Here is a 14323-nt window from a genome sequence, read left to right as displayed (position 1 = left end):
CTAACACAGTGCCCAGGATGGTGCCCCACCCTTACCATGCCACTGAGTGTAGCACAAACTGTGACCAGCCTTACCCTATTTCAAATGATGAGTTTGAAGGGCTGGGTTCAAAGCATGACTCTGTCTTTGTCCATCCTGTCTGAAAAATCTCTTTTGGGGGGGTCTGGGAGACACAGCGAGGGCAGGCACTGCTAGTGTGAAAGTTAGGCATGGAGAGAAAGGGATATTCAGGCAAAGAGGGTCCTGGGGAGAGAAGGAAATTCAGATCAGCAAAACAATCCATTTTTGAATGTTGCAAAAATTTGATCTTGCATTGTAGAGGAAGCAAAGAGCTATGAATGCAAGTCCAGAATCACCTTTTATAATTTCATGGCCAGTATATGTGAATCCTACATTTGCTTCTGGGTAGATGGTGAACTGTGCAACGGGAGGATTATAGGGGAGGATAGTTTTATGTATAAGGTAGACAAACAGCAGCTAGGGGCCTCATGCTTCACTCAAAATATTAAATGCATTTGTAAATAATAATAATAATAATTTGTATAATAATCATAATTATTGGTTTATTGTCGATTATACTTTTTCTTCACTGTCTATAAAACCTACAATTTACTTCCTACTGAATCAGCTAAAGGGCCACAATACTTATAAATCGGGCCCTGAGTATGGGAGGAAGAAAGCATGAGGGTTTGTATGGGTCGGTGGAAAGGGGAGGGAGGGAGGCATTGTAGAATATCTCCCAGTTTCTTGCATCTTCACTAATTGTCCCACACAGCTCATTCAGTCTTTGGCTAGGTGGACTTTAAGAATCGCCACCAGCCATTTTTGTCCCCCAGCTGGTGCAGCTGTGGTCTTTGGCAGGATCTGAGGTTCCTCACAAGCCGTGCCTGGCTTCTCTTCTTTCTTTAACTAGTGAGACCCCTACCAGCCCTACTTTTTAAGAGCTAACCATTGAATCAGTTCTTGTTTTGTATATTTTTGGACTGCATTGATTTTTATTACTAAAAATAAAACGTTTGGATTCGAAAAAAAAACTATTACAGGGCCATTTTGATTGCATTCAGAAGAGCAACATATCCACTTTGTTAGGGTTACCAGACGTCCGGGAAAACCCGGACATGGCCTCTTTTTAGAGGGCTGTCCGGGTTCCCGGACAGACTTTCCAAAACTCAGTGTTTGTCCAGGTTTTGGAAAGCCCCTACAAGCTCTGGCCACTTCTCTAGAACCTCTGAGCATGCGCGGATGACGTCACACGCATCCGCGCATGCTTCAGGCCCTCCAGACGCGGCCGGAGCTCGTAGCAAAGCGAGGAGGCTTTCTGGTGGCAGGTCTAGAGTCAGAATAGGGTGAGGCTGGAGGCAGGACTGAGGCAGAATGAGATGGGCTGGAGGCAGAACAGGGCGGGGTCATGTGTCCAGTATACCCTCGTGAATTCGCGGACTCAGTAATTCGCGGTTTTTCCCTCACTTAGCAACCAACTTCTTTTTCTGAACTAATGAGCAGGAGTGAGCGCCTGTTCCCCTGAATCTTCGCTCCTTTGTGGATTTGAACATAAGAACATAAGCAATGCCTCTGCTGGGTCAGACCTGAGGTCCATCATGCCCAGCAGTCCGCTCACGCGGCGGCCCAACAGGTCCAGGACCTGTGCAGTAATCCTCTATTTATACCCCTCTATCCCCTTTTCCAGCAGGAAATTGTCCAATCCTTTCTTAAACCCCTGTACTGTACTCTGCCCTATTACTCCCTCTGGAAGCGCATTCCAGGTGTCCACCACTCGTTGGGTAAAGAAGAACTTCCTAGCATTCGTTTTAAATCTGTCCCCTTTCAACTTTTCCAAGTGTCCTCTTGTTCTTTTATTTTTCGAAAGTTTGAAGAATCTGTCCTTCTCTACTCTCTCTATGCCCTTCATGATCTTATAAGTCTCTATCATATCCCCTCTAAGTCTCCTCTTCTCCAGGGAAAAGAGACCCAGTTTCTCCAATCTCTCAGCGTATGAGAGGTTTTCCATCCCTTTTATCAAGCGTGTCGCTCTCCTCTGAACCCTCTCGAGTAACGCCATATCCTTCCTAAGGTACGGAGACCAATATTGGACGCAGTATTCCAGATGCGGGCGCACCATCGCCCGATACAATGGCAGGATAACTTCTTTTGTCCTTGTTGTAATACCCTTCTTGATTATGCCTAGCATTCTATTTGCTTTCTTAGCGGCTGTTGCGCACTGTGCCGTCGGCTTCATTGTCATGTCCACCATTACCCCCAAGTCCCTTTCTTGGTTGCTCTCATTCAATAATATCCCTCCCATCGTATAGTTGTACCTCGGGTTTCTGTTTCCAACATGCAATACTTTACATTTCTCAACGTTGAACTTCATCTGCCATCTCGCCGCCCATTCCCCCAATTTGTTCAAGTCCCTTTGCAATTCTTCGCATTCCTCTTTAGCCCCAGCTCCACTAAATAGTTTTGTATCGTCCGCAAATTTTATTATCTCACACTTCGTGCCTGTTTCTAGATCATTTATGAATATATTAAATAGCAGCGGCCCGAGCACTGAGCCCTGCGGAACACCACTCGTGACCCCCATCCAGTCCGAGTAGTGGCCCTTCACCCCTACCCTCTGTTTCCTACCCGCCAACCAGTTTCTGATCCATCTATGTACGTCTCCGTCCACTCCATGGTTCTTCAGTTTCCGGAGTAGACGTTCGTGAGGCACCTTGTCAAAGGCTTTTTGGAAATCAAGGTATATGATGTCTATGGGGTCTCCTCTGTCCATCCGTTTGTTAATTCCTTCAAAGAAGTGCAATAAGTTCGTTAGTCACGATCTCCCCCTGCAGTTTTGAGTGTGACTACTTTTCCCCTCTCTTTTTTTTTTTTTTCTTTAAAACCCTCCTCCCTGTGCCTGTCTATCTGATGCTCGTCTCCAGCTGCTCCTCCTTCCATGACGCAGGCGCCTCGCCACCTCCTCTATGCATGTGCACTTTGAAGTCAAACTCTTCGGACAGTGAGGTTTTGAGCCTACGGGGGCTCGCGCGGTTCCAACAGCGTTTTGCTACACTGCGCAAGTGGGAAGGAAGAGGCGGGGCGCGTGCGCTGTGGAAAGAGGGGTTTTGGGTTTCACACCAGAGGCTGGTGCGGGGAGGAAGGAGGTGAGGTGGCTGGGGCAAAACGGGTATTGCTGCTGTGACCTGAGGGAGCCGTTGGGCCTATGTTCTGTCTGGTGCAGGTGAGAGGGCGGGGCCGGAACAAGAGAAGAAGAGGAGTGGGAGGATTACAGTACTCTACCGATATTCGCGGTTTTTCAACATTTGCGGTCACTCTGAGACCGTAACCCCCGTGGGGGGAGTACTGTAATCCTACACTTTGTTAAATAATGTCGCAGATGAGCAGGGCGAAAGAATACAGAACCAGAGAAAAATGAAGGCAGATAAAGACCATCGGGTCGATATTCAAAGCGATTTAACCAGCCAGAAACAGCTCCGAGCCAGTTAAATTCACTACCAAACTGAAAACCGGCTATTTGGGGGGGGGGGCATTCCAGGGATGGAGTTAGCACGGGCAGTTAAGTTCCAGATTAACCCCCTCCTGTACAAAGCAGCACTAGTGTTTTTAGCACCAGCCGGGGTGGTAACAGCTTGGACGCTCAATGGAATTCCATGAGTGTCGGAGCTGTTACCGCGGCGGCCTGCGCTAAAAACGCTAGCGTGGCTTTGTAAAGGAAGGGGTAACTGCATAAAAGTAGGTCTTATCTCTATGCAGAGCCCCACAGATGGTTAAGAGCTAAATATTGCACTTAACCGGCTGCGTGCTAGTAGGGTTACCATATTTAACAACGGACAAAACCAGAAGCATGGCCCCACCCCATTCCGGCCCCAGCCCCGCTCCCCCAAAAGCCTCGTTTCTTATTTCAAGTTTCAAGTTTATTGAGATTTTGATTTAAACGCAATATCAAGTATTTTCAATGCGTATAACAATAATAATTTGGGGGGGGACAAATAAAACAGTTTAAAACCATATACATACAATTTTATCCATAATTACATTAAAGATACGTAAAGAATTAGAGGTTAAATTACATTTGATTTAAAATAAACAATTAAAATAGAATAACAATTAGGGAATAACAATTTTTTATGAAGATTTAGTCTAAGAGTAATTGTTAAGGTGAGACCTGATCTAAAAGTGAATAGGAGAATCAAAAGGATTGTCTGATCTAAGATTCCTAAGCATCTTTATAAAGATAGCTTTTTAGATTACTTTTAAATTTTTCTAAGGAGGTTTCAGCGCGCAAATAGATTGGAAGATTGTTCCAAAGCTGAGGTCCGAAAATAGAAAAGGTTGTGGTTCTACAGGAGGGCCTCCAGCATGCGTGGATGCAGGCCACATCATCCACACATGCTTGCTGAAGGCCCTCCAGATGCGGCCGGAGCTCAGGGCTTTCCAAAACCCAGACAAACTGCCAGGTTTTGGAAAGTCCATTCGGGAACCCGGACAGTCCTCTAAAAAAAGGACATGTCCAGGTTTCCCCAGATGTTTGGTAACCCTTCAGGCCTACAAGTGGCACTTTAAGCTGAATTCTGCTTCTGCCTCGATGTGAGGACATGATCGTTGATTTTTACTTTGAAAGTGGGCTGCATGGTTTCTGAAGCCCATCCACAAGTTACCTTTTTCTTGAGATATGTACAGTACTCACCGAGGGGCAAGTTAAGAGCAGAGCAATCTTGCCATAGACGTGGTGCTCCCACTAGGGTCGTCCTGGAGTTATTGTACAGGTGAGCATGTAAGGTTGACTGCATCCACTGCCACAAGTCATCCACACTGAAAAAGGAACAGAGGAAATGTATTTATTTGTTTATTGTTTATTTTCTTTTGTATTTATATGAGGGTCATTTCATAAATAATGCACATGTTTTGGGGGTTTTTTCACGTACAGTGTTCCCCCTATCGTTCTCGGTCAGCAGTTCGTGGTCCCGGTCATTCGCGGTATTTTCCGACCGCAAACCACCGATAAGGAGAGGGCAGTGGGAGAGGCAGGAAAGAGCAACAAGAGTGCCGCAAGTGCAGGAAATCACTCGCGGTATGCTCCGACCGCCTCTTCCTGCACTAAGTCGGGCCTTATCCAATCAGGAGCTGCTTTGACACGCAGCTCCTACACTTGCAGCACTCCGACTGCTCTCCTGCTTCCTCTCCCGCTGCCCTCTTCAGGTTTCCCCATGAAAAACCATCTTTGCGGTTTTTCCAGATTCACGGAGGTTCCTGGAATGGAGCCCCTGCGAATATCGGGGAGTACTGTATTTCTTTACAATCCTTCAATATAGTCCCACTGCTTTGCAATGACCGAGTCCCAACATCCAGGAAGCTTCATTATTCCATCCAAGACACTGTTTTTGTTCAGTTGCCAAATGGCTCAGGTACTGGTGGAAAAAAACTCTTCCAGAGATGCAAAATGATGTCCACGCAAAGTTATTTCAACTTTGGAAAAAGGTCGAAGTCTGGTGGACTCATGACTGGACTGTAGGGGGCATGAGGTAACACCTCCCAGCCGTATTAGCGTAGTTTTTCAATGACGACATTCCCTATGTGCGAGCGAGCGTTGTGAAGAATGAGTGGCCCAGCCAAGAGCAACTGAGGCTGGGTTTTGTGCAATTTTTGCAAAAAATCACGATAGTACAGTGCTGTGACACTTCTTCCACATGGAACTTTGTCTGTGATGATGATGCCTTCATGATCACAAGCAAAAATCATCATTTGTTTGACTTTTGATTGAGCTCGTTAAAATTTTTGTGGCCGTGGGGAAGATGGAGCTCTCCACTCGTCATTGATAAACTACGTGAATACGGCTGGGAGGTGTTACCTCATGCTCCCTACAGTCCAGACATGAGTCCTCCAGACTTCGACCTTTTTCCAAAGTTGAAACATCCTTTGCGTGGACATCGTTTTGCATCTCTGGAAGAGCTTTTTTCCACCGGTACCAGAGCCATTCGGCAACTGAACAAAAACGGTGTCTTGGATGGAATAATGAAGTTTCCCAGACGTTGGAACTTGGTCATTGCAAAGCAGGGAAACTATATTGAAGGATTGTAAAGAAATACTTGAAAAAAATAATAAAACATGTAAATTTTTAAAAATAGTGTGCATTATTTATGAAATGACCCTCGTATACTGCTTATAGCTTAAGAGGGACATGGCGCCCCTCCCCTGCCCTCGTCTCCCCCTTCCCTTCCCCATGCCTCTAGTTGTTCACCGCCTTGAGTGACAACTTCAATGTGCTCTTCGCAACCGCGTCATCTCTCTCAGCGAAGTCACTTCCAGGTGCCATGCACAGGAAGTGATGTCAGAGGGAGAGCCGATAGGGTCACGAGGAGTATGTCGAAGTTCTTATTGCTCGCAGCAGTGAACAACTATAGGTGTGAAGGAAAAGAAGGGAAGCGGGGCGCATGCACGGCAGGGGAGATCGGGGAAGGAGCGGGGAGCCCGGGCGCCTCTCACCCTCACTACGTCACTGAGTGAGCCACAATACAGCTGATATGTGACAGAACATTAGCTAACCATCCCTGCCACATACCACATGCCATTTCTGCCCGTCATTTCAGTGCCTTAAATGTTCCTCATTCGGGAACCATCACGGTTTTCCCTCCTTACCTCTGAACTCCAGTGAAGCTCATCTCGTTTCCATGTGCCGCAGTGATGGACTGCCTAATGGCAGTGTGTAGCAGTCGGATGTTGTTGTCGTGGAAACAGCTCTGATAATTCACCATCAGCACCACCAACAGGAAGAGCATATGGAAAATGCAGTTCTAAGGAGAGGAAATGAACCAGACACAGTGCTAAAGTCCATGAGTCAAGTGCGGAGGTTTGTACATTTTTTTACCTTACACTGCTAGTTCAGATTTAGCTCATTTTAGCTGCATTTTGAAAGAAAATCTGCACAAAGGACAGCACTTTGTGAGTGCTCAGGCTTTTGGTAGGCGGATGTTCAGGAGATTACCACAACAGTAAAATATTATCCCCACCCCCCCTTTTACAAAACCGTGAAAACAGTTTTTAGCACTGGCCGGCACGCTGAATGTTCCGCGTTGCTCTGATGCTGAAAGCTCTGACGCACACCTGATAATTTTGCGGTTTCGTTAAAGGTGGGTATTTTGGGACTTTCTGAGTTTAGATAGTCTTTTAGGAAGTCCTTTTCTAGTCTAGACTGAGAACAAAGGTCTAAATTCAAAACTGAAAAGAGAGAGTTTGACAGACTCGTCTCTCCTGAGCTTAAAGGCCCGGATTCTGTAAACAGCGCATAAATCGGCCAGCACTTAGAAAAATGGCGCCAGCTGCGTGTCAATCACACCTAGGCACCGTTAACAGAATAACGGCTACCGGCGCCTAAGAAAAAACTTAGGCGCTGATAATGTAGGCCAGGGTTTCCGGCACCTACGTTTTTTGGAGACTCGCGCATAGTGGTCATCTCCGCCCCTAAACATGCCTACTTTGATCCTAGGCACCGGCAGGTGTGATTCCGGTGCCAACCCCGGTAAGCGCCTTACTTTTTTAACGTGCTTTTAATTGGTTTTAAATGGTGTGTTCAATAACCACACCAATTACAACCGATTAATGCAATTGTGTTAGACACTGATAGGCGCGATCTAGGATCCTGCCGGCACAACTTCACCACCGCTTGCAGAAGGGAAAGGGGAAATGTTCAGGCCAAGAGAGTAGCTTAAGAGAAGAGGGACGGACGGTCTCACCCTCATTAATGTTTCGAGAGCTCTCACTTTCCTTGCCTCCTCTTTGGCCTGAAGAAGGCCATAGCCACAAGGTGCTCGCACTTTCCCAAATCGCTCTGGCATTTTCTTGATGAGTGGTTCCTCCACCAGCCCTTCCCCTTCATTCTCCACTGGCTTTGTGACGAGAGCAGCACGTAGAGCCTCAAAGAGCACCTGCGTGAGAGACAGCATGAGGCACAGAGAAATTTTCTGCCCCGAGTAAATAAACACAAATAAATGTTAATGTAGGCCTTAGGAACAAAAGTCTCCTAGCGAGTTTTCCAGAAGACTTTTTCCTGATTCAGAAGCCGTCAAAAAGAAAAAAAAAATTGAAATGTTGGCAAAAGATGTACTAATTCAAAGTTATGTAAGCAAAGAGACTTATGGAAGGATTTTTTTAAACTAGGGCTATAGATTTAATACGTTAATAATGCAATTAGCATGTTAAATTTTTAACACCTACTAAAATATTTAATGACAATTAAATCAGCAGGCAAAAGGCTGGCTCTTCAGGACCCAGAAACAGGAAGTTGCATCAAGCTTTGAAGTAACTGCCTGTTTCTGGGTCTGACAGAGCCAGCCTTAGGTTCCCCTTCTCTTTCCCCATGAAGCATTTGGTCTTACATTCCACAGAGCTGTATCGCCAGCATTGCATGGCCAGCCCGGTGAGGGATCTTGAGCATCTTCACATGCACAAGGCCAATTGGCTGGCTTTCGACCTCTCCAAAACAGGAAGTTTGGTGGGCGGCAGTATATGGCCAGCCTTGAGCATGCACAGATGCTCTAAGCTGTGCATCTAGGGTTACCAGTCGTCCGGATTTCCCCGGACATGACCTCCTTTTGAGGACATGTCCAGGGGTCCGGACGGCTTTTCAAAACCCGGCACATCGCATCGGGCAGGAGGGCATCTGCGCATGCACGGATGTCCTGCCTGACAAGAGCAGGCAGCGGGGCTGGGGCGGGATTGGGGTTGGGACTAGGGTGGGATTTGGGGCAGAACTGGGGCATGATGGGGGCAGGGATGGATGAAACTGAGCAGGCCTGGGGGCGGGTCTAGGGAGTCCAGATTTTACAAACAAAAAATCTGGTAAGCCTTTGTGCATCAGATAGGCCGCACAATGCCGGTAATGCAGCTCCTAGAGTCACCAATCCGTGGCTGCCTCAATGCCAGTTTCTGCATCTTTTCACCACCCAGTATGGAGGACTCACTTTGGGAAAGCCCCACTGCATTTATTTTGGCTGCTCCACTCCTGCCAATAGGTAAGCCCTCTTCTTTTGGGTGGGGGGGAGGGTTTTACCACAGTGGAAAAGAGAAAGCAGATATAGATGGAAGGGGAGAGAGAAGGAAAGGGTAGACATTGGATGAAATTGGAAGGGGGAAAGAGTGCAGAAAAGGAGACGGCAGACATTAAGTGAGAGGGTGGGGAGAGGGCAGATTTTTTTTTAGAGAACAGAGAAAGAGAGGGTAGACACTTGCAAATTGAATGTATAGGTGGCATATTTGTTATAGGGGATGGAACAAAGGGAGATGGTGGCCTCAGAAGGGAGGGGGGAGGGATGTTGGACCAGGAGGGCAGAGGAGCGAGGTGAGGCAGAGCGGGGCGGGGCCAGTGACTTAGTAATGGGAGGTGGGGGGCGGTCCACCCCGGGTGCCCTCTTGATGAGGGCACAGGCACCCATCCTCCTCTCTCGCACACCGCCCCACTCCTTCCCCACCCCCCTCCCCCAGTACCGTGCATGTGTGCCGCTTCCCTTCTCCCATACCTCTGAAACGCTCCTGGCGCGACCAGCAACCCCCAAACTGCTGTCACGCGAGTGTTGGCTCTTCCTCTGACATCACTTCCTGGATCCATGCCTAGGAAGTGACATCAGGGGAAGAGCTAATGCTGGTGTGACAGCAGCTTGGGGGTTGCTGCTTGCGCCAGGAATATTACAGAGGTACGGGAAAAGGGAAGCAGCATGCGCACAGCAGGAGGGGCAGGGAAGGAGTGTGTGGAGGTAGGGGGGGCACCACTGCCCCAGGAGCCTTTCACCACTTGGCGGGGCATCTTTTAATTGTGTGATTGTGATTAGAAGTTTTAATCATGTGATTAATAACAATTAAAATTTTGAATCTTCCCACAGCCCAGGTACATAAGTGCCTGTCTAAAATAGATGAACCACTTTGATTGTGTAAACCAGTGTTCTTCAACCACCGGTCCATGGACCAGTGCCGGTCCACAGAATAATTATTTTATTTCTGCCTGTCCATAGGTGTAAAAAGGTTGAAAAACACTGGTGTAAACCACACAGAAAAAGCAGTGCCCAAGTCACTTCCCCTATTATATTTTCACTTTATTTTCACCTGATCCTTACATCTGGCCCAAAGAAACAATGAATTTAAAAGTAGTTTCATTACTGATTGTACCTTCAGTGGCTCCAGTACGGCAAAGGAGGTGAGGAAGGCAAAGCAAGTGGAAATAAACCACATCAAGGCGACGCTGTCAGGGAGAGAATAGCCATAGACAACGGTGGCTGCAAAGCAAGCCATTAGGATAAGGAAGAGGAAGGAATAGGTCACCGAGAGCATCCAGGGTGGGAACAACCAGCCGGGAGGTTTTCGCGATATGCCTGCAAACAAGACCAGCATTAGACGCCAAGAAAAGCTGCACGTCTCATCGTAGAAGTCCAGAAGGAAGCTCTTGGCACGATGCAAATACGATAGTGATTGTTAGTAGCAGAAACGTCAGAACGCTGCGTGGTTTGGGGGTCCCAGGAGCTCCACCCTAGCCCCGGTGGAGCCCTACAGCGCGGGCGCAGCCTCCTCCAGCTCCCGACTCCCCACCTACCTCCTCCCAGCGCTGTAATTGCAAGTCTTCAGGCAGCCACTGAGCAGCATCAGCGACCAGGCCTGCCCCAGAAGTAGAATGAAGTGCCCCCCGGGCAGGCTTGCCCATTGACGCGGCAGCTGCCCGAAGATTTAAAATTAGAACACCAGGAAGCGGGTGGGAGGGCGGGCACCACGCGAGAACACCAATCTTTGGCCTTCCCCGTTCTGACGTCTATGGTTAGCACTAAATCTGAGCCACACACCCTGACTTAGGAATGAGGTTAACTGCTGTCAGGGTATGCCCAAAACTGACCAATTTGGATAGGGTTACCAGATGTTCGAGAAAACCCAGACATGTCCTCTTTTTAGAGGACTGTCTGGGTGCCTGGAGGGATTTCCAAAACTCGGCAGTTTTTCCGGGTTTTGGAAGGCCCTGAGCTCGGGGCCACATCTGGACATGCGCGGACATTGAGGCGATGAGGTCACGTGCACATGCAGAGGCATGTGATGTCAACACATCAACGTTTGCACATATGCAGATGCCTCCTGATGCAGCCCCAAGCTCGGGGGACTTCCAAAACCCGGATAAACTGCCGGGTTTTGGAAATCCCTCCGGGCACCCTTAGGGTAACCCTAAGCACCACCCTCCACTGGCAGCAATGCAGCTGGAGGACTTCTCAGTTTAGAGCAGGGGTCTCAAAGTCCCTCCTTGAGGGCCGCAATCCAGTCGGGTTTTCAGGATTTCCCCAATGCATATGCATGAGATCTATGTGCATGCACTGCTTTCAGTGCATATTCATTGGGGAAATCCTGAAAACCCGACTGGATTGCGGCCCTCAAGGAGGGACTTTAAGATCCCTTGTTTAGAGGGAAAAGTTCCCCCATGTTTTTTGCTGCTCTAAAACATGAAGATCTCTTTGGTGTTACAAGTCTACTGGGGACAGTTTTGTCTGGATCATCCAGTTTTAGCTCCTAGTTGATGTTTATTTAATATTTTGTCCCTTAACAAATATATCTAAGTAGTTTACAATCCACAGAAAATAAAAAAAAAAATGGGGCAGAAGTCAGGAGAGACATGATAGGTGAACTAGATCAGTGTTTCTCAACACGGTCCTGGAGTACCCCCTTGCCAGTCAGGTTTTCAGGATATCCATAATGAATATGCATAAACTTGATTTGCATACACTACCTCCATTCTTTTTTAAGGAACTACACAGCCATAATCCAACATGAAAATAAAGCTAAGTGCAAATTAAGAAGTAATAACAATCTTATGGAAACAGCTCTCCCTTAGACCACAAACAAAAGGAAAGGAGGAATCAAAATTGCCGAGAGATAAGTTACAGGAAACTATTTAGGAAAAGGCTTAAAACATCAAACCCCCCAGTTACAAATTATTTGAACCAGACGCTCCATCTCTGATAAACCCCTTGAGGTCCAAAAAGGATCTTCGCTGATCGGGCGCATAAAATATATATTTCAAACCCATATATTTAACTTCCATTCTATGCAAATTTCTTTCATGCATATTCATTGTGGATATCCTGAAAACCTGACTGGCAAGGGGTTACTCCAGGACCGAGTTGAGAAACACTGACCTAGAGTACAATGTAATCCCACAATAAATTTAAAAAATAGGCTAAAGAGGTCAAAATTACAACTTTTTCAGTTTCTTCCAGTTCCTACAACTAAACTCTGGGAAGTGCAGTGAAATGTGATTTCTCAAAACCCGAATCAGCATTCAACTGCCCCACTGAAAACTGATCTGAGCTAGACGGCATCCTTAGGCCTCCTGCGCTGACAGCAGGAAACCCAAAGGGGCTCCTGCTCCCTTCCATGTTCCACGTCCCTCAGGTTAGCTGACCACTCCCTTAAATATAATCACCAATTCGAGTGGAGAAGGAAGAAGCTGGCGCAGATGCTGGCTCCAGGGCCGGGAGGAGGATACTACCCATGCTGGTCACAGTAGAAATGTAGGAGAAAGACTTGTGCAGGAAGCCCCAGCTGCTCCTTCTCTGCTCCACAACAGTATTGGACCAGTCACTGCATGAGCTCTCCAAACTGAAAGACATCAGGAAGGGAGAGAGACATGAAAGGTCCATGAAAGGGATGAAGAGTTAAGAGGAGGGAAATTGATTAACACAGTAAAATCCACTTCAATGGATACTTGACAGATGAAGAAGCGTTTTCAAGTCCTCACATGCGTAGGGTTGCCAGAACAGACCCTTTACCGGTAACTATAAGGCGACCAGGTGGGTTTATAGGGTCTTTATGCACTTTGGGTATAAAATATATCTCAGGACTTCTAGGTTTATTAATATTAAGAAATCGAAATTCTTTTTGAGATATTACCCCTGTAGTTTTAGCAACATGTAATATGTCATCTATTTTATTCTTTATAGCAAGAGTGGGATCTTGATCTACGGGGGTATAGTAATTCAAATCTGTCAATTGTTGATAGGCTTCCCTTTGATACTTAACATAGTCTTGTATTACAATACCCCCTCCCTTGTCAGCTCGACTGATGATAATTGAGCAGTCACTTTGAAGATCTTGAATGATATGGCGTTGAGAGTTAGATAAATTAGATCTTATTTTGATGGATTTGGACTCCATTGCCTGTAAATCCTTCAAGACTAGTCTCTCAAATGCTGTTACTGACGCGTCGGGCACTCCTGGTGGTATCCATGTCGAATGATATTTTAAACCCACTGGCAAACTTGAATCTGGTTGCTGAATTACTTGATCTTGAAAATAAGCCCGCAATTTTAATGTCCTGAAGAACCTCTGTAAGCTAACTCGGGTACTAAACCCGTCATAGTTCACTGTAGGGACAAACGATAAACCCTTGGTTAAGACTTCAATTTCTTGATTGGTCAAAGTTCGAGATGATAAATTGAATATTCCCTTATTCGATGGTACACAGAAAGACAACAGATAGGAACACGTTACTCCAATATCAAAGCTTTCACCCGCGATTGCTGAGAAACAGTATTCCAACGGGTCAATTCTTAAGAATAAGACGTATCTGTTCACAGGAGGAGGATTTTACAAGGCAAGCTAATATCATGTACCATAAATTTTGTGATAGGGGTTATCCTAAAAAAATTGTTAAAAAGGCTTGGAAATGAGCCAGGAGTTGTCATCGATCCTGGCTCCTCCTTCCAGAGGCACCTGATCAAGAGTCACGAATAGCTTGCGTTTTACCTTATAATTTAATGAGCAATAAGATCAAAAATATAATATTAAAACATTAGTCAGTGTTACAAGTTTACCCTGAGTTGAAAGACAATCCCAAATTTGCTTTTAGAAGATCTAGTAATTTGGGGGAACAACTTAAATATCGTAAATATAACAACAATGAGTATAAGCATTTACCATCGCATCGTAAATGTGGTCACTGTTGTAACTGCAAATATGTAATGGAGCAAGGTCAGATTGCAGTTCCTCATACCAACGGTAAACAATTTAAGCTTTCATCGGGTACTGATTGCGAGTCGTCAGGTGTGATATATTGTATCAGATGTCCGTGTGACAAATTATATATTGGTCAGACGAGTAGGATGATTAAGACTCGCATCACGGAGCACCTTAGTAATATACGTTGTGCTCGGGTTACCGCCCCCTTGGTGGCCCATTGGTTACAGGAATCCCACACTGTAGACTCATTACGATAAACAGTTTTAATACATATAAGAAACTATCAGGGAGACTTAGGTAAATTATTACATTATAAGGAACAACGTTTCATATTTAACTGGAAAAC

The 14323-nt window shown here is 46.3% G+C and overlaps 1 protein-coding gene across 3 annotated transcripts in view; it reads right to left on the bottom strand.

Annotated features, from left to right (window-relative positions):
• The window catches only part of LOC117368163 (polycystin-1-like), a 134035-nt gene that overhangs the window by 23456 nt on the left and 96256 nt on the right, over positions 1 to 14323 (bottom strand). For 2 of the 3 annotated variants that reach the window (XM_033961537.1, XM_033961539.1), the window contains exons 36-41: positions 12443 to 12618; positions 10156 to 10358; positions 7731 to 7958; positions 6637 to 6791; positions 4688 to 4812; positions 75 to 243 (exon numbers count right to left, since the gene is read on the bottom strand). In XM_033961537.1, coding sequence (XP_033817428.1) covers positions 75 to 243; positions 4688 to 4812; positions 6637 to 6791; positions 7731 to 7958; positions 10156 to 10358; positions 12443 to 12618 — 1056 coding nt within the window. The remainder of the gene's footprint in view (positions 1 to 74; positions 244 to 4687; positions 4813 to 6636; positions 6792 to 7730; positions 7959 to 10155; positions 10359 to 12442; positions 12619 to 14323) is intronic. The other variant, XM_033961538.1, reaches the window with a different exon arrangement.

Source organism: Geotrypetes seraphini, chromosome 10 (assembly GCF_902459505.1).
Source record: "Geotrypetes seraphini chromosome 10, aGeoSer1.1, whole genome shotgun sequence".
In the NCBI taxonomy this organism is placed as follows: Eukaryota; Metazoa; Chordata; class Amphibia; order Gymnophiona; family Dermophiidae; genus Geotrypetes; species Geotrypetes seraphini.
This window is presented reverse-complemented; position numbering and strand designations above follow the sequence as displayed.